At 44.7% G+C, this 19,447-nt stretch overlaps 3 protein-coding genes across 5 annotated transcripts in view; 2 read left to right on the forward strand and 1 right to left on the reverse strand.

Annotated features, from left to right (window-relative positions):
* The window catches only part of SH3TC1 (SH3 domain and tetratricopeptide repeats 1), a 409,292-nt gene that overhangs the window by 166,617 nt on the left and 223,228 nt on the right, over positions 1 to 19,447 (forward strand). The gene's annotated exons all lie outside the window — the stretch shown is intronic.
* On the forward strand, positions 2,530 to 8,297 carry C3AR1 (complement C3a receptor 1). 2 transcript variants are annotated; one of them, XM_082238563.1, is made up of 2 exons: positions 2,530 to 2,663; positions 5,878 to 8,297. In XM_082238563.1, exon 2 carries the CDS (start codon positions 5,881 to 5,883, stop codon positions 7,288 to 7,290), a length of 1,410 nt encoding a protein of 469 aa, XP_082094689.1. In that variant the 5' UTR covers positions 2,530 to 2,663; positions 5,878 to 5,880; the 3' UTR covers positions 7,291 to 8,297. The 2 variants fall into 2 exon arrangements, with proteins under 2 accessions (XP_082094689.1, XP_082094690.1); XM_082238564.1 differs by having other exon boundaries at positions 2,547 to 2,663; positions 5,848 to 8,297.
* The window catches only part of FOXJ2 (forkhead box J2), a 33,214-nt gene continuing 26,313 nt past the window's right edge, over positions 12,547 to 19,447 (reverse strand). For both annotated transcript variants that reach the window (XM_082238555.1, XM_082238554.1), the window contains exons 8-11: positions 18,656 to 18,757; positions 18,288 to 18,488; positions 16,534 to 16,632; positions 12,547 to 14,944 (exon numbers count right to left, since the gene is read on the reverse strand). In XM_082238555.1, the coding sequence (XP_082094681.1) occupies positions 14,865 to 14,944; positions 16,534 to 16,632; positions 18,288 to 18,488; positions 18,656 to 18,757 (482 nt within the window). In that variant the 3' untranslated portion in view covers positions 12,547 to 14,864. The remainder of the gene's footprint in view (positions 14,945 to 16,533; positions 16,633 to 18,287; positions 18,489 to 18,655; positions 18,758 to 19,447) is intronic.

Below are 19,447 nucleotides of genomic sequence, written 5' to 3' on the forward strand. Positions count from 1 at the left end.
ACACACACACACACACACACCCGTGTCCAGGGCAGGAGCAGCACAATTCAGATTGTGGCGAGTTCAAGATGGTGGCCCACATCACTGATGAATCATCCATCCCCTTTCTGAGACAGGCAGCCTCCCCTTTTGCTGGCAGCACCGATGGCTGAGCAGCACTGCAGAACACAGCTGTGCACCCAGACTCTCGGTGTCACTCACTGTCTTAATTAAGTCACATTGAGTCCAGGGGTGGCATCATTAAGATGGTGGTGCGTGAGCCCATGGGCTGGAGCTATACTTAGCACCACTACCAGGTTGCTCCCCACCCACCCAAGGCCAGGCTGGCGGCATCTCTCCAGTAGCAGCAGGGAACCTGCGTGGCCCTGCAGATGATGCTGGACTCCCAACTCCCAGCAGCCCTTGCCAGCGTGGCCAGTGGTCAAGGAGTAGGGGAGTTGTAGCCCAACCCACAGGTTAGCCATCCCTGCCTTAGGGACTGCAGATGCATGTTTTAGGATGCACACTTTCGTTGGGGGACCGGGGACAAGGTTGGCCAAGCCTGTTGAGTCTTACTGCCCCTGCCATATGCACACAAATGCGTCCAAACTCCCTCCCAGTCATCATTTCAGGGTTAAGACTGGCAACTTGGGTTTCTGTTTTGTTTCTTTAAATGGGAGTGGAAAGCAGACTGTGGTTTTCTCCCAAGAGACCTTTCTGCATTTCGAAACTAAAGCAGAACTAAAGCTGCCTTTCATCAAGTCCATCATTACTGACCCTTCACATGGAGGAATACAGTGGTACCTCAGGTTACAGACGCTTCAGGTTACAGACTCTGCTAACCCAGACATAGTACCTCGGGTTAAGAACTTTGCTTCAGGATGAGAACAGAAATCACATGGTGGCAGTGGGAGGGCCCATTAGCTAAAGTGGTACCTCAGGTTAAGAACAGTTTCAGGTTAAGAACGGACCTCCAGAACAAATTAAGTTCTTAACTCGAGGTACCACTGTACCTGATAAGCTTCCCTGAAACACAGTAGGGAAATCACTCATATTACTTATTGAATGTGATGAATGGTTTCTTATTAAGATTCATTCCAAACCACATTCTGACCTGGCTTTTGGGTGAAAACAGACTTGCAACAGACCCTGGTGGATGATGTGTGCTGGGGACTAGGGTGGTGACCATGACGTCCCCACCTGTCCAGCCTAGGTGGTACAGAATGACAGTGACTCCAATCCTTCCTTGTTGGTTGGTCTCAGGTGGTGCTGGGTGACTTCTATTCCACCCCATGGTCTCTTCATGGATAAGGGTCCCATCTTATCTATGATCCATCATGCTCTTCAGCATCTAAACAAAGCCAACCAGAGGTTTAGGCAGCGATGTCACCAATATGCAGAAGACAGACAGCTCTACTCTCTTTTTTGCCTAAGTCGCCCATGAAGGTTGTGGACCACATGAACCGGGTGCCCGAGATGGATGAAGAAGCTGAAATTTAAGCTGGGTAAAAACAGGTTTTGACAGCTGGGACGGTGGCTACTCTGGATTGAGCTCTTATACAGGACAGGACAGGAACCTCCAAGTTAAGACTGCTATTATGCCCTATCATGTAGGGCTACCTATGAAACTACAGCTAGTGCAAAATGCAGTTACTCAAATGCGAACGAAACCAGGACATCTGAACATGTGACACCATTTTTTGCACCAACTGAACTGGTTAATAATAATAATAATCTTATTTAAACCCCAGGTTAACTTAAACTTTACTTGTATGATGCCACCTTCACTTGTATGATGCTGCCCATATGCCACTACAGAGGTCCTGCTCTTGTACCTCCTTACTGAGAAAATTGGTTAGGCTAGAGAGTGTGAGAGAGAGCAGGACTTTCTTGGTGGTGGCCCCAGTAATGGAACTCCTTTCTGTTAACCTACACTTTGCCCTTTCAGTCTAGGCCTTTAGAAGGAACTTGAAAGCACAACTCTTTTCAGCTGCCTTTCTTTGAGGGCACAAATGGCTTCTGCGATTCAAAGAAGTGTTTTGTTTCATTTTCAGATGGCACCTGCATCCTTGTAAGTTACACACATTGCATCTTATGTATATTGCTTTGTGAGGGCTTGGCCTTAAAGGGCACCTTATAAATACTTCCAATGATTAAATAAATAACTTCATCTCGTTTAAAAATGGGCTTTTGAAGTGCATTTATTCCAAACAGTTCTGATGTTCTGCCATTTAAGCTATATGGCTGAAGGCACCCTTTCTCCAGATTGATATCTGCTGTTTTGCCTTAAAAACAAAAGTAAAATGCTCTTAAAAGTTTGCTCAGCCTTATGTGGGGACTCTCCTAATCAGAACAATCAAGAAAATGAACTAGCATGTTCTCCCTGTAAAAGTGATTAGGAGTGCAGTTACAGATAGGTAGCCGTGTTGGTCTGCCATAGTCAAAATAAAAAAAATTCCTTCCAGTAGCACCTTAAAGACCAACTAAGTTAGTTCTTGGTATGAGCTTTCGTGTGCATGCACACTTCTTCAGAAGGAGAAGGAGTGCAGTCTGCAACTTCCTGTCCATAGCCTGCCTTTTCTTCTTCCCCCATTCTTGACCCAGTCCGACACAAGGAGCTGGTGACCAAAGACTGCAGCAGCAGCAGCAGCAGCAACTACTGTGGAGCCAGTCCTACAGCAAAGGTAGGCGCTAGCTGGGGCAGGAGAGTGGGGTTGAGACATATAAGCTTACAGCCAGGATTTGGAGAGGGAAAATAGAAAGTATTGAGTGGGGTGGATGGGGAGAAAAGCAATTCATCATTTTTATGAATTATTCATAGTTGGGGAGCTCTGTCCAGAATAAGAGAGATCTTATCTAGAAGGAGTTTGCTCACTTTTTTGAAAAATCTGAAGAAGGGAGAGCTGCTAAGGAAAGCAAAAAGCCACCAAATCCCCCCCCCACACCCAAGAGAAACCAATAAGGATCGAGTTTCCAAAGGGGTAGCTATCCTTGTTGTTTTTGCTCCAGCAAGGACTAAGAGCCACTTTAAAGACTAACAAAAGTATGCTGGTATAAGCATTCATGGACTACAGTTCACTTCATCAAATGCATGGTGTGGAATCCGACTATAGTCCATGGAAGTTGATGCCCAGACAAATGTGTCAGCCTTAAAGGTGCCACAAGACTTTGTTTTTAATAAAAATCAGTAACTTACAAGGCACAGGCTTATATTGTGTGAGACATAGTCTGGAAACTAAAACTGCTATATCAGGGACTACAAATCATGACCACTCTTGTCAACTCACTTTTTAATCATTAAAACAGTGTGCTTTGATACTATTATAGTGTAGTTGTAATATTTTGTCTGATACTGTCTGCCTACTAAAAATGTAATAAAATAAGTGTGTGGATACACAGCCCTAATAACCACACAATCATTGACTATGGATATGTGCCCTGCTTCAACGATTGCAGTTTTAATAGGTCCATAGCACTAAAAAAAAGTAGTCCCCAGACCTGTAAGATAAGGAAACTCTTAAATTTCTGAAGAAATCCAGGTTCTGAGCCCTCACGCTTGTGAATAAATATAACAAATGGTTACAAGAGTGCTACTGTCAAAACTCATAAGCAACCAAATGGTCTGTACATATTCTTTTTTTATATATTCCATCATGTTTGGGATGGGGCTTTCATTATTACTGACTACAATTGCCACTGCTGCATGGCTGACACATTGGTTATACTGTAATTGCAACATCGCACACGTCATAAAAATATACAAGAGACAAAAATGCTGTCCACTCACAAATTTTCCCCTACCACAAAGGGAACCACATCATTTGCAATGAGAAAAAAGGAACCAAGCTCAAGTCATTATAGAAAAGGATTTATACACTGAACCACCACCACCAAGCCTTTCAAGGTACAGCTAGGATTATCATTGCAAGCAGGTGGAACTGACCATTAGACGTGCACCCTGGGGGCAAGGGTCTCACTGGAACTTAATGTAGTTTCCTGAGACTGCTGCTGCATGGATGGGGAGCACTCCCAATTCCCTTGCACTGGGCTTCTTTAAAGTTCTGACTAATGCAGACGTGGTTACTGATCCCTCAAGTTGGGGGAAATGCATTGGCAACCCCACTCCTCATCCTGGTGATGTGCTTCCATATAAGCAAGCGAAACAGGACAGTGCAGAACTATCCAGACCACAGAGGTCCTCGATCCTATAGAGATAAGTTTGTTCCAAGAGTATAGAAAAAGCCAGGCCCACATTGAGATGGGAAGGTGGCTGCCTCGATTTCTAGACATCATTAAAGAGTGGCAACAGGCAAGATAGTATTATTTAATTAATGTGTGTGCACACCTGCAGAGGCAGCGGAGCCACTTGGATTTTATGGCACAGGGCAAAGATGTCTTTTGCTGCACCCATGAAGCAGGGAAGAGCCCTCGTGTTCTTTAATCCTGTACAAGGAATAAGGGGTAAAGCGAAGAAGGCTGAGATTGCTTAGCACAAAAAATCTGCTGGGTGGTCACTAGTTTTGTCACCATTTTGTGGGAGGGATTAAATCACATACCAGAAATTTAGGTTTGCACAATTGCAACTGGGGTGCAATTAATTCACTTCTTTGAAAAAAGAAACCTGGACATTTCCCAGTTAGGAAAGTGACAGACACTAAAAATTTGGGATAACCATTGATTCATGGAAGTTGTACAACATCCCCATAAAAAAAATAGAACAGAATTCCACCCACCACCCAATTACTGGAGAACAGGAAGACAACCATTCCCACTTAAAGGTAAAGGTACCCCTGCCCGAACGGGCCAGTCTTGACAGACTCTGGGGTTTGTGCGCCCATCTCACATCTATTGGCCGGGGGCCAGCGCTGTCCGAAGACACTTCCGGGTCACGTGGCCAGCGTGACAACGCTGCTCTGGCGAGCCAGAGCCGCACACAGAACGCCGTTTACCTTCCCGCTGGTAAGCGGTACCTATTTATCTACTTGCCCCCGGGGGTGCTTTCGAACTGCTAGGTGGGCAGGCGCTGGGACCGAGCAGCGGGAGCGCACCCCGCCGCGGGGATTCGAACCGCCGACCTTTCGATCGGCAAGCCCTAGGCGCTGAGGCTTTAGCCCACAGCGCCACCCGCGTCCCTATTCCCACTTATTAGGCTATAATTAAATGAATTATACAAGAGGACACCAACCTGTCGGTCAAGGACCTTCCACAAGTTTTGGGTTCCTGCCCCTTGTGGTCCCACCCTCTCATCCTCCAGCTGTTAACATCATCTGAGTCTGCACACTTTTTCTTGATCTTCCATCAAGTGCAGCAATACAAAAAGAGGCTTATTTTGACTTACCTGACAAATGAATCTCACTGCGTACAAGCAACAAACCAAGCGTTAAAGCTTTCCCTGGACTGCACTATTTTAGGCTGCAGGTGAAGGGTTGAATATTTGAGTTCTCTCCCATCTTAAATAAATTCACCTTCCTGCATGAAGGAAATGCTTCCACCTGTAGCCTGAAGCAGTTTAGCCCCCCAAAATATCTTGCTACTGTACTTGACTCTGCTGGTTGTATGAACTATCCCTAGCAGGGTTAACCTCAGATACGTTGCTGCTTGGAAGTGGAACATCTAAGCACCACTCCTTCCCACTAATAAACAAACAGGAGGTGTAAGTCACTAGGAAGTTCTTCTGCACAAGTGTGAATAAAATAAAATAAATGGGAGCGATGCAAGAGCCCAAGGGGACCCCTGCAAAGCTCCCATGCATTTCAGCAGCAGCTTGTGCTGGATAATTTCCCACTGACTGTGGCCAGATCTCTGAGGCTGCAAACTCTCCTCATTTAGAACAGCATCTAAGAACTTTGGCTTGTTTGTATTTTTCAGGCTTTTCCTCCTTTCTTTTCTTTTTTAAAGAACATGCCTCCATTCATGGCTAATGAGAGTTTCTACGAATCTGAGGACTCCTTCACGTTACAACATATGGATTCCGTGTCTATTGGATCTCTGCTCATCTTCTCCATCACCTTTCTCCTGGGCCTCCCCGGAAATGGCTTGGTAATCTGGGTCGTTGCTCTGGAAATGAAGCGAACAGTGAACACAGTTTGGTTTCTGCACCTTGCCGTGGCTGACTTTGTGTGCTGCCTGTCCCTGCCTTTCTCCATTGTCCACCTGGCACTGCATCAGCAGTGGCCTTTCGGGTGGTTTTTCTGCAAGATTATCCCGTCTGCCATCATCTTCAACATGTTTGCCAGTGTCTTCCTCCTCACCACCATCAGCATCGACAGGTGTCTTGTGGTGATGAAGCCTGTCTGGTGTCAGAATCACCGGACAGTAAGGTTCGCATCCGTGGTCTGTGGTGTTACCTGGTTCCTAGCTTTCATTATGTGTTTTCCTGCTTTCTTCTATCGCGAAATCTCCATTGATGAATCGGGCAATGCCAGGTGTGTCTACAATTGGCACGGTGAGGAATATGAGGAAGGATGGCCAGATTATTTGTTTCCCAGCAACGAAGAGTTTTCTAGTCAACGTCCTACCATTGTGACTAGTAGCTATGAAGATATTTTCACAGACGGAATTTTGGATGTGTATTCTGAGTCCCATATTCTTGATACAGTCAAAAGCAAGGCTTGGTATTCTAGCACACCAAGCACTCTTGGCACTAAGAGAGATACAGGTTCACTGACGGTGGAAGTCACCAGCCCAAAATACGTGTCACACGAATCTTCCCGCCCAGCTACTGCCATATCCAAAGTTATTTATTCCGATCTTCCCGACTATTTTCTTTTTGGCAATTACTCTGGCAACCTCTCAATTAGCAATGACTCGATGGCAATGCCTTTTTATGACGAGCTGCCAAGCGTCCTTGTGTCCATTACTGTCACCCGAAGCATCTTTGGTTTCCTCCTCCCCTTCGGAATCATGACTGCCTGCTACGTCCTTATTGCCCTCAAGATGCTCAGAAACCAATTTGCAAAGTCCCGCGTGAAGGCTTTGCGGGTGATCCTGCTTGTGATAGTCACTTTCTTTCTCTGTTGGGCTCCTTATCATGTCATTGGGGTGCTGTATCTCCTGGCTAACCCCAGCACAGCACTTTATGAAACACTGGCTTTGTGGAACCATGTTTCCACAGCATTGGCCTATGCCAACAGCTGCATCAACCCACTTCTTTATGTGTTTGTGGGGGGAAAATTCAGGGAAAAAGCACGCCAGACGGTGCAAGGGATTTTGGAAGGGGCATTCAGTGAGGAAGGAACATGCTCCACTGCCTTCTCCCAGGAAAGAAGCAAGTCTACAGTTGACCATGATATTGATGTTTCCGCCCTCTAAAATGGAGCTTCCAGGCAACTAAACTGTCCTTGCTACTGTGGATTCTTGATTGGCACGGATGCGGCCACTTTGAATTAGTATCTGGGGCTCTTGCATATGCAGAGAGCAGCCACACCTTGTGAATCCCCTTTGTGCTGCGGTGTGAGAGGGTCAAGTGAAGTTCTGGGTTACACCACAGAAGGGAGACGGGGACAACTGCCTATCTTTGCAACATGTGTGGTGGTGGTGGTGGTGGTATCCAAATTTGTCAAAATTTTTCTAGCACTGCAAATGTGCCCTACAGTATTACTTGACTTGTTATATATATTTTTTCCCTGTTGATGAAAGGAAGTAGCATAGCCATGTATGACGAGCCAGAATAAGCTTTAGCGGTGGCACAGAAATCTTGCAAGAAGTGTCAGCAGCTTTGTTTTGTAAGTGGTCTGCATTCACCAAAAACTGCCAAAGAAAACTGGACGCAGTGCTTAATTTCTAAAAGCAAAGCAGGGAAGAGGTAGGCAAGGGTTGCGCCTACGTTCTGCAAGCAGATCTAGGAGGAAAGCCCCTTCCCTTAACTTTAGGTGGGAACGGCTGCTCAACAGAAAGGAAAAGGTAGTCAAAGGGGTGGTGGTGGTGGTCAACAACAGGCATGGCTAGAACTTACAGAACCAAGCCAAATAGTACCTGCAGACTTGAGTATCAGCTATGCGTATCCTGTCCATTTTCAGGGCTACTGGAGACTCCATTCAAAATGTGCTTATTTCCAGAGCATACCTTAGGGGCTGCCTAGTTAATGAATTATCTCCTACTGCAAATTCACCCAACCTGGGCACCTTTCCAGAAGCACTGTAAGGCCTACATTTTAGTACTAGCACCGGGAGAGAGTTAAGAGAAGTGGGGTACAATTTATTCTGTTCAGCTGCAGATGCTTTGCTTTTGTCCCAGTTTTTTGCTGTTACGTATTTGGATTGGGGCAGGTTGCACACATGTACTAATAAATAAGTTGCTTTTAACCCTCTGAATTAAAACAGGCTTGACTCTTCCCTCTTCACATTTATCCTATGGTTACTCTCCCTTCCTAGCAACACTAGGTGGCTTTAATTTGGAACTGCTTAGTCCTTCTGCCTCAATACTGGGGGGGGGGGGAGTGAGAGAGAAACCAACTAGGGTGACACAAGAGCCTGAGCACCCAGGAAGCAGCCTGGCTCTATCAGTCTCTAGGCATCTCAATAGCAGAACCCTTACAGGCAGTTTACACCAAAAGCCAGATCAGAAGACCCAATAAAGACTAGGACGCTGCGTTGCTCTTAGTCTTTTCTCTCTCTATTCCTAAGGGATGGGAGGTTGTTTTTCTTTTCCATCCACGGGTAGAGGTAGGAGGAAGTGGCCTCCTTTCCATCTTCTCTTGAAAGCACTGGACAGAGGCCAACAGAGCAACCTCATGATTCCTTGTTGGGGAGGAACTTTCTCCTTTCCTTGACAAATTAAGGGAAACTGCACATCAAGCAAGAACATAAAACTATGGTTTAATGTGAGGAGAGGAGAGAGAGATCACTGAAGATATAAGGCAGGGAAACTATTCCTTTCCCTTCTCCATAAGGAAATATTTTCAGTTAAATCTCATCTCTGTCTCTTTCAGAAATATGTGAAGGGAGAGAAGGAAAATTCTAACTTTCATTCCTTCTTGTGGCCCTTTTGCCTCTTTCCCATCCCCTTCTTGTCTTGTTCATGCTTTGTTTTTGGTTATGCTATTCTGTAAAATGTACCCTATGTATTAATAACACACCACTATTACAACAGGAAATTACAAGGATATATTCTATTATGTGTATACAAAACTGCACCTGGCCGCTTGGTGATCAAGCTATTAAGGATGGCCTTGAATTGAGTGACACCTCTGCATCAGGCAGGGCATAGGCAAGAAGCTACTATTTCTTCCCCACCCGTCCTCCAAGGAGGTCAAAGTCACGGGCATCCCTTTAACAACAACCCTGAGAGGAAGGTTAGCTTGCAAGGTAGCAACTGGCCCAGTCAGTGGCTGAGGAGGCATTCAAAGCAGGTCTGCCTGGTCAAAGTTTGTTGTAACCTTTGAATCCAGCAGCAGGGCAGATCCAGTTGGGGCTGCAGATGCACCAGCTAAGGAGCCAACCAGGAACTCAGCTGGCTGTTCAATCTTGAGAAACCACTGTGCCTGAGGCTGTCACACAGGAGCCCCATAAGAACCTCCTGAACCACTGAGGTCTATAGGGACAGGCCCTCGCAGAACACCAGGAACCAAATGTTTCCCACAAGACCTCATCGGTCCAGTGACACAGGGGGGACAGAGTGACACAGGCTATGGGACAGAGGAGTGCCTGTCTACAGGCCAGGTGGTTGGCCCTTCAAGTGTCTAATGTTGTCTATGGGGGCAGCACCAAGAAGAGGCAGTCTGGGGGCAGAGGCTTAGGCCTCACATAATGGGAATAAGTCTGACAGAGCCTCTGTTAAGTGTCCCCCCTTGAGATGGTTAGAGAACTCTGTGCCTGATCTACATTTCTTGACAAACGAGACGAGAAAATGGACTAGGCCACTGTAGGACATGCATTTCTGGATGCTTCCCTGCATTTGAAAAATACATTCTCTGCACAAGTAAAAAGAAAAATGAAAAAAAAAGGTTCTAGCTCAACCCACTCTCCAGCAGTTTTCTCCTTGCAAGGAAAAGTAACATAGGGAAACATACAAAAATGGTGCTCCCTCACCTGGCCGTTCTAAAATGATGCAATCCAATCATTACCACCTCATTTGTTGTGTGTGTACACCAGGCCCACCAGTATGCAGCAGATATACCTAAAAGGAAAGGTTTGAAGAAAGCCTGTTGATATGAAAAGGGGGCTAAAGAAGCCTTTGCTCGTGTCCTGGAGAAAGTAGCTAAGTGCAAAACATGATTCCCTTTGAATGCTGCAGGTCTGATGAAAAGCCCTTTGGGCTCAAATTGTCTATTTCTAAACTCGAATCAGCAAGGAAGTCAGCTGACTTCCATATGTGCATCATGTTCCACCCAATCACTGCACCCAGCCTTTCTCAACTATGCTCAAAAGACCAGTTCCCTTTTGAAAGTCAAAGTTGCTCAATAAATAGCATAGCTCAGCAAAAATAATGTGCCAAAAAAAAAGTCTCCACTCATGACTTTTATTTTGGATCACACTCCGTCACTCCTTTGAAACAAGGAAGCACCCATCACTGACTAATCTAAAAGTTTCCCTGCAGCACTGGACCTGAAGGTCTTTGAGCTGTGAAGTTGTACTGTATACAAGAAAATTTAAGAACAAAAGTAGATTCCTGCACTGATGGCTTCTAGAACTCCTGACTGCTGATAGGCTCTTACGTCAACTCACCCAACAAAATTTCCTCTACTGAAATTTACTGTTAGTGTTGGATCATTCAGCCATGACCCTGGGCCCCTCCCACAGCTGCTGTGAAAAGAAAACAGGGTTAGCCCAAATGTGTGGCCTGAGCTCCTTAGAAGGAGGGTAGGATACAAACGTCAAAAACAACTTCAGTGCCAGTGATTCAACTCAGTTTTAAAATATCTCGGTAGGGCTGTTTCCACACTGTGATTAAGATCTGTTGCACCTAGCCAAGGCGGTGTTAATTACATTATTAAAAAAACCAAACTTCTGGACTAATAAGGTCCTAATTCTATGTCCTAGAACATTGATCCGTAATAAATATTTATAAAAGTATGCAATCCTTTATGATAATACAGACGACTCTCAACTCACCAGGGGGTAAGGCCAAAATCATGTGCAGCCGTATCTTGAAAGTTGAACAGCTTAGTTCCCAAACGGTTTGGCTCCCAAACGGTTTGCAAACTATTTTTGGAAGCCAAACATCCAACAGGGCTTCCGTGGCTTTTGATTGGCTGCAGGAGCTTCCAGCAGCCAATCAGAAGCTGTGCTGTGGTTTTTGAACATTTTGGAAGTCGAACAGACTTCCGGAACAGATTCCATTCGACTTCCAAGGTACGACTGTATAGTCAAAACACATTGGGTTCAACAGTGAGTGGAATTGCCAAAGTCTTTTTTCTCCATATAGATATATATTACCAAGTGTGTAAAGCTGAATGTGCACAAGTGAAACGTGTGTATGTTGTGAGTTACCGGTACTAAAAATCAGGGCCATTCAATTAAACTGAAGGCAATAAATTGAGGACAATGTAAAGTACTTCTTTACCCAATGCATAATCAGTTTATGGAATTTACTGCTAATGGCTGTCCGCTTAGATGGCTTTCAAAGGGGGCTGGACAAATTCATGGGAGAATAATTATATCAATGACCACTAGTCATGATGTCTGTATAGAAACTCCATGACCAGAGCCGGCATGTCTCTGAGGCTGAGCAAGAGAGAGCTGCCGCCTTCATGCCCTGCCTATGGGCTTCGCTGAGTAATCTAGCTGGCCACTGTGGAAATCAAGATGCCGGAACAGATGAAAGTTAAACTTCATCTGCTCTCATGGAGCTCTGTCTAGGTTTGTAATTTATCTCTGTTTACATAATTTATTCCACAATTTGGAAGAAGGTACAGGGTTATAAAGACTAGGACTAGCCGCCTGAGAAAGTTTCTATCCAAATGCGATTTTGGTTTTAAACGCAGTGTAAAGTAGTCTCTATGGGAGTATATTGTATTTAATTATGGGGTACCAGAGTTTTTAGGGGGCTAGCCAGGCTGGGATAGCAGGATTGTTGGTTTTTGAATGTCTGATGTAGATTCTTTCAATTTCGTTGTTCTGTATGGGACAATGGCAATAAAGATTATTGTTTTGTATTGTATTGTATTATTCTGTATAATTTATTCTGCTTTTACTAATAATAAGAAGGAGCAATGCAAGGGCACTCAAGCCACATCCCTAGTGAAATAAACTATTTTCAACCACCTTCCTGGATTCTAGGATTTCAGCCCCCAATTTCAATAATATCTTTAAAATCATAATGGACAAAGCATTTTTTAAAAAGAAAAAGGAAGCAGTGTTTCTTAAAACATTGAATTCTGCACTTTCTGTGCTCCTGCAAAATTCACTGTATAGTCACTACTCTGCACGAAGGGATGGCTTTGGGCTCTGGTTGTAACATGAGGTGGTACAAATGTAAGGAATAAACTGGAATCAAGCATATGTAAAATGACAGGCTTTGTTTCAGTAAGAACAAGGCTGTATTTCCTTTGTCCAAATTCCAGCCCAATGATGTGAGTTGCACCTTACGAGTTGCCACAGACAAATTAAAACAGGGGCACCAAAGGGATTAAACCATAAACATTCACTTTTTTAATTAAGAAAGCATGCAAAAAAAATAAATCTGTGAGGCCACACCCCTCCCCCTTCTCATTGACATAAAGCATTGTGGGCTGCACTGAAGCGGGTGGGCAGACGAGGGATTTCTCTCCACGGCAGGCAAGCAGGCAGGCAGGCTGGCCGGCCAGCCCTCTGTGCTGCTGACCCTTGTTTTTCCAGGACAGGCTGTGTCAGCTGCTCACAGTGCAGAATTCCAGTGCTGAGTCTATGACTTCATGTGTCCATTCCAATACTAACCCACTTGAGAATGATGCAGTTAATTCAGAGGCAAAAGGGAGGATGTGGCTAATTTGCACACTGACTGGCATATATTTACATATGCAAACAAGGCGCCTTTAAATACCTATAGGAGTGATCTTTTATTCCCTCCACCTTCTGTGGATTTTATTCTTCGAAAACGTCTTGTAAAAAGCACCAGCTGGCATCTGGAGGAGAAGTCATCTCTACAGCGTGTTCCACAGACACTCGCCAACAAGAATCTCCTGTTCCTGGTCACATCATTCTCATCTTGGGACAGTGTAGGCAACCATTAAAACTCCTCCAGGAATTCAGCTCAGGGATTTTCTACTCCTCTCAGTACACACAATGATGGCCCCATTCCCCAACAACCAAAAATTCCCTCCCTCCAAAATCCAATGGAACAGTGAGTTAAAAGCAGTGCTACAGAACCTTCCCACCCTCGGGCACAGCACTTTCCTATGATGTTTTTTGCTTCCAACTTAAGTTTCCTCTTCACACAAAGCAGGCTTGCAGCTGAAAGAGTATGCAGATTAACAAGAGGTCTGGCAAAAGAGTCTCACACTAGAAACGTAAAACAAAGCAGCAAAGAGGTCACCTAGCTAGATCCAGTTCAAAATGCAATCCTACACTGGCACCCTTCTTCTTCCTTCTCTCCTAAGGACTGCCATACAACTGAACTTCTGCCCTTCCTGACCCCATGTGACTTGGAAGGGCCCTTCCAACTTTCCCTCCTTTTCCAGCTATACACTTTCGGCATCTTCTTCACAGAGATATTCCACAATCACTTAGCCTCTACCAGAAACCCTCCACCCACCAAGCTCTGCTCAGCATTACATTCCTCCTTTCACCTTAAGTTTATCCAGGAAACAGGGACCACCAGTTGCTCATTTTATATAAGGCAGACAAGACACCCTCAGCTCCTACTCTTGCATCACAAGCCGCAACACTTTCTAGAGAATTGAGAGGAAGTCAAATGCAGGAGTTAAAAAAACAAAACCTTGCAGGGTAGAGAAGTTACTTCTTGATTTTTATGTCTTATCTGCATATTCAAATAAGAGCCTTACTGCGTTATGAGAGAAGGGCAGCAGGAGGGGGGCGGAAGTGTGATAAGACAAGCCCTGAGGATTCTGGTTCGATCTTGGTACCCAAGCCACATGATGCGGATACAAGCCAGACCTGTCAAGCTTTCTTCGTCTGCCGAGGGGGAAAGTGCAAAATGGCAGTGATTGAAAAAGGCAGTGTAGAAAAAAGGTAAAGGCCCCCATCGTCTATACCAGACACTCAGTCCCTACCAAGCAGCCGACTCGTAACCACCATGTTTCAGCTAGAGGGAAGTCCTCACCTTCCACTAAGGCAAGCCTGTCTCTGTCAAACTCCAATATTCCAGCTGTTCTCCACACCCAGAGCCTCATATTCTGTGCACTTGTTAATCCTGCTGCTCCTGCTGGTGCGAGAAAGTTCACAGACCTCCTTTCAACGCCGGTCTAACCCTCCCCCTCCCCTCCCCTCCCCCTTTACAACATTTAAGAAAGAACATAATTATTACAGACTTTCAAGATTCACGGGGCTCTCTCACTTTTGCAGCCAATAAAACAGAGTCACTGGCCACCTTGAAGGGAAAGCGGGATTGTTAAAACGCAGGTGATGCAGGAAGAGAAAGATGCCCTCAAGAATTCCTCCTTCCGAGGTCTTCTCATGACACCAAAAAACAGTTTTCCTACCCTCCATCCCACACAGGGTGCCAGTAAACACATAAAATCCGAAGCTGGAAGATGGAGCAGAAGGGCTGTGCACTATTATTGATGATAATAATAATAATAATAAAGAAGAAGAAAATAAGGTAAAACAGGGAGCGCAAGGAAGGATTATCTTCGGCAGCATCTTGCGGCAGCTTCTCTGGCGGAAGTAGAGAATATATATCTATATACAGGCAAGGAAAGAGGCTGAAGGTGCTGGTCTTGTGACCCAAACCCCAGACTCCCCTTCCCATACCCTACATGAGGGATGTGCTATCAAGTCTGTAACTTGCTAGGTGATCAAATCCCAGTTGAAATCATCAGGGATTTCCTCGTTGGCACCTGGAGGCGGCCGTGGGACCAGATGATGACCTGAATGCATTGCAGAAAGGAAGAAAACAGGAAACAAGTGGTCTATTATGTAGAATTCTTGATAATAAACTACTATGATCATTACAGAACAGCTCAGTTCAGTTGAAACTCTGCACATGCCCCCAAATGGTGTTTTTGGCTTGGCCCTGGTGGCATATGTGAGACTGTCAACATATTCAGGCCCTTAAACAGGAGGCTGCAATTGCGTCAATTAATTCCGGAATCCAATGTCATATCTAATGCAAGCAACACTTTGTCTGTTATCTCTTGTGAGTGAATGGATTGAGCCTAAAAGCATATCCTGCATTTCCTGAGAGGGCCAAGCTGAACCATTTTCCAGCAAAGGTGAGATCACCTCATTAGAATGAGATATGAGTCGTGGTCTTTGCTTTAACCCTGTGGTAAAACAGCTGGCATGACTTAGGCAGACCCAGGGAAACACATTACCTGTGTCTTTTTACTATAATGACTCATGCTCAAACTGGACCTTTGTAAAAAGCCTGGTTCAGATTGAGGTGCGGTTTACTGGTAAGTTTCCCCTGTTACTGGATGTACACTGTATTCATAGTTTGTACAGCCATTTGGGATCACACCAGAAGGCTGCTCTGCTTTCAGATGCTCTATAGGTCGGTGTGGAAGATGGCTTTTCTCCCTGTCATTAACTTAAGTTAGATCCTTTCCTTGTCTCAATCTTCTCCATACTCCTTGTATCTGAACTGTGTTTGTCATTTTCTTCAGAATTATTCAGGACCCCTAGGCCCCTTTCCCAAAGGATAATTTTTTCTATGTTTAAATGAATTGAAAGGTTTGAAAGAACCCAGGATAAAACTGGAGATTAATTGCAAGGAAAGAAGCATTTTGACTAGACTCTGCAAGGGCCTGGTGGATTTTGCTGTCCGGTAGGTAAAGAGAGACAATGTCTGCAGGGACACTGGGTTTCACTGGAACTAATAAGTAAGTCTGCTCAGCTGTAGACTACTAGCACATTATAGACAGTGCCCCTCTTGAGTTGCAGTAGACAACCCAGTTTTTTGCCTTTCCTTCAACCACATGACAGGTAAATATTAGCACCTCAACTTTTGTACTTCTTTCTGTTTTCTGAATTTCCCAGTCCCATGCACTTTTAGTCTTTCCATTCTACACCTGTAGTACAGTGGACCTTCCAGATACGAACTTAATTCATTCCGGGGGTCCGTACATACCCCGAAAAGTCTGCATCTAGAGGCGCCGCTTCTGCACATGCACGTGGCACGATAGAGCGCTTCTGCGCATGCGCGGCGAAACCCGGAAGTATACACTTCCGGGGCTGCCGCATTCGGAACCCGAAAGTTACATTACCCGAAGGTAACGTATCACGAGGGTCCACTGTAGTAACTAAGCATTTGGGCCAAGCAATGTGGGGGTGGTTTAGCCTGTGTAACTGAGCACCTAACTCAAACATTTGCTAGAAATCATCTGCCTATGTCTGGAGAAAGAGATGACAGCAGAAAGCAGATGATTCTATACTTGCCAGCTAGACCCTGGAGCAAGCCAGAAATGAAATTATTCAACTTTTTGTGTTCAAAGAGTATCTCAAAACTCATCCTTACCTGGACGATTATACCCTGGCGTGTCCTGGGTGGAAATCTGGTACATTGGAGATGGCCCAGAGTAGAGATGGGGAGGCTGTGGCTGACCGTAAGAGTTCACTAGCAGAGAAAAGGGGAAAAGAACCATCAATAGCCCCAGCTACCTGCTTGCAACCTGGGAACACAAAAGACTAAGGTGGGATATGTGACTTCTACACATGCTCTCAGGTCTTCCTAAAGGTTTATCTGTAGCATCATCTGGGATACAGAAAATCAGGGATGGTTTCTATCATTCAACTGGTTTGGCTCCTTTGCCAGATATAAATATAAAAAACAATTAGCAACTTTCTCAATACATAAAAAAATCAAAAAGATATATGTACAATTTGCATTTTCTGCAAAACACAGATCTTTTTTGGTTTCAGTTTTGTTGTATGTGAATTCATGTACCTCACTAGCCATGTCTGAGCACTGAGTTACAAAGTTGACATAAATTTGCTAGATCAACTCTTAAAGACTTCCTCTTTTTATCTTAATGCTCTTTCAAAAGCATACTAATTCAGCTTTGCAAAGAAATCCACAAAAATTACTAGCCCACTAGGCCTTCATACACCAGTTCAGTAATTTTTGAAAACTATTACAAGTCTTTCATTGTATAATTAATTCCATCGTGGGTTAACTGGAGGCATTTCTTACAGGTAAGCGGCTATTTACAAACCTATGCTACTCATATGACTTTTCTGCACTAGAGTAAATGTGGTGGGGTGCAATTTGAAGTCGAAGAGGTAACAATATTTAGATGTTTTCACACAATGTGTCATCAGATCTCTATCCATGCAACATAATGAACATGTGCAGCCCAGTATTCATACATTATGGACAACAGAAGACTCTTTGAAAATGGCTGAATTGTGGAATAAATTCATACCATGCAATCTCACTGTAGCAGTGAAAACTGGGGCAACCTGAACATCCTTTGATAACTGCAAATATGTCTTTGCATTTGTATAAGCTCTATGAATTCTTCTGATTCTTTTCAGCAAAGGCTTTCTTTCTTATCTCCATGTGTTCCATGGGTGACTTGTGAATAAGCTTTTGCAGAATGCTTTCTTATAACTTGTTTTAAAACCGCTGTGTGTTGCTAAGAAGTGGTCATCAGGTCCCTGATTGTTTTCCTTGAGTCTTTCACACTAGTCAGAACGATAAAAGCTGAGATAGGCTGATAAACTATGTCTTGGACCTTTTGAAACAGACACACACGCACTCATTCATGAGGTACATTTTCATCTCTCAGTAAAACACAGTATTTCTCAGTATGCACAGACACACACTTGCTAGCTGTATAAAGTGGCAAAGAACTGGACATGCTTAGCCATCCATCCTGTGCAAATCTGAGCCTACCGTAAGTGGGGGGAAACTCCTTTATGGCAATAGCAGTTGCCAACATTGCAGCATGTGTTTGCTACCATCTTTGCATTGCTCAGATATACTCTGGGCACTGAACATTCAGAATTTTTGGTGATGGTACAGGCACCTCAAACTACACTCTTCTTTTCTCCCCCCCTGTATACTAAGGGATCAGGCAAAACAGATCAAGGTTAGGGGAAATCTGCGAGACGGAGACCGGATGTGACAAAAACATATGCTTTGTTGAACCTTTTATCCCCATCCCTAGAAACGGTGCCACGTGAGGGGGTGTGGCTACACCTCTTTGATTCCGTCTCACCTACTGTCCTGGCATGGCAGGTCCCCACCCAGAAAGCCCTGCTGAGTACCTTGGTTCATGGGCTGCTCTTGTTTGCCACTATTCATGGCACAGGACTCGGAGATTCGGGGAAGCTGCTGTGGGCCTCCCAGGTGAGGGAGCTGACCGGTCTGGGTGAGAAAGTGATTGAGGGAGTCACAGAGGTTGGCAATGTGATGCTGATCTAGAGTCCAGTTCTTACGCTCAGCCTGGCGCAGACTCTCCATCAACTCTGCAGGGGCCAGAGAAAGAGAGAGGTAAGAAACTAGGCATCACTGTTCTCTATTCTTGCCGAAGAGATCCTTCTCTATATCTCTACTTCCCACTCTAAGCCTTTGAAGGGCCCTTTTCCTCTCTACCAGAGTGAAGGGTGTAAGGAAATAACATAACATGACCCACCTGAGAACTGGGAGTGCTCAATGCTAGACCAGTTCAGCCGATTCACCATCTTGAAACTTTCTTTTAGGGAATCTATGTTGGAGCACCACTCAGGGGGAAATGCTGAAAAATGGGGGACACAAAATAGTCAACAGGGTGTACCCCCATACCTTATATTAGACACCAAAATACATGCCTAATACATTTATCTCTAAAATCCTGAACTGAACAACCCAGCTCCTCAGGACAACGCAACTCTTCTCTGGACCCAGCCACTCCTCTCCCTGTTTTATTCATTAATTCATTCAAAGCTTTCCAAGCTCCTTTTATCATCAATAATGGCTTACAAAAACTGAAGCTAATAAAATAATAGATATGAACACAAACACCCAGCAGTTAAAAGCAAAATATAAAGCCATCTAGTCTAGGGAACCACCCACTAACAGTGCCTCAGTCTTATCTGGATTGAGTTTCAGTTTGTTGCCTCCCATCCTGTCCATTATCAAGGCAAGACACTGGTCCAGCACTTCCACTGCCTCACGTTCAGATGTAAAGGAGAAATAGAGCCAAGTGTCATCAGCATACAGTGGTGCCCCGCAAGACAAATGTCTCGCAAGACGAAAAACTCGCTAGACGAAAGGGTTTTCCGTTTTTTGAGCTGCTTCACAAGACGAATTTCCCCACGGGCTTGCTTCGCAAGACGAAAACGTCTTGCAAGTTTGTTTCCTTTTTCTTCACACCGTTAATACAGTTGCGACTTGACTTCGAGGAGCAACTCATAGAATGCGGTGTGGTAGCCTTTTGGGGGGGGTT

This window comes from Podarcis vaucheri, assembly GCF_965113315.1.
Source record: "Podarcis vaucheri genome assembly, chromosome: 9".
NCBI lineage: Eukaryota > Metazoa > Chordata > Lepidosauria > Squamata > Lacertidae > Podarcis > Podarcis vaucheri.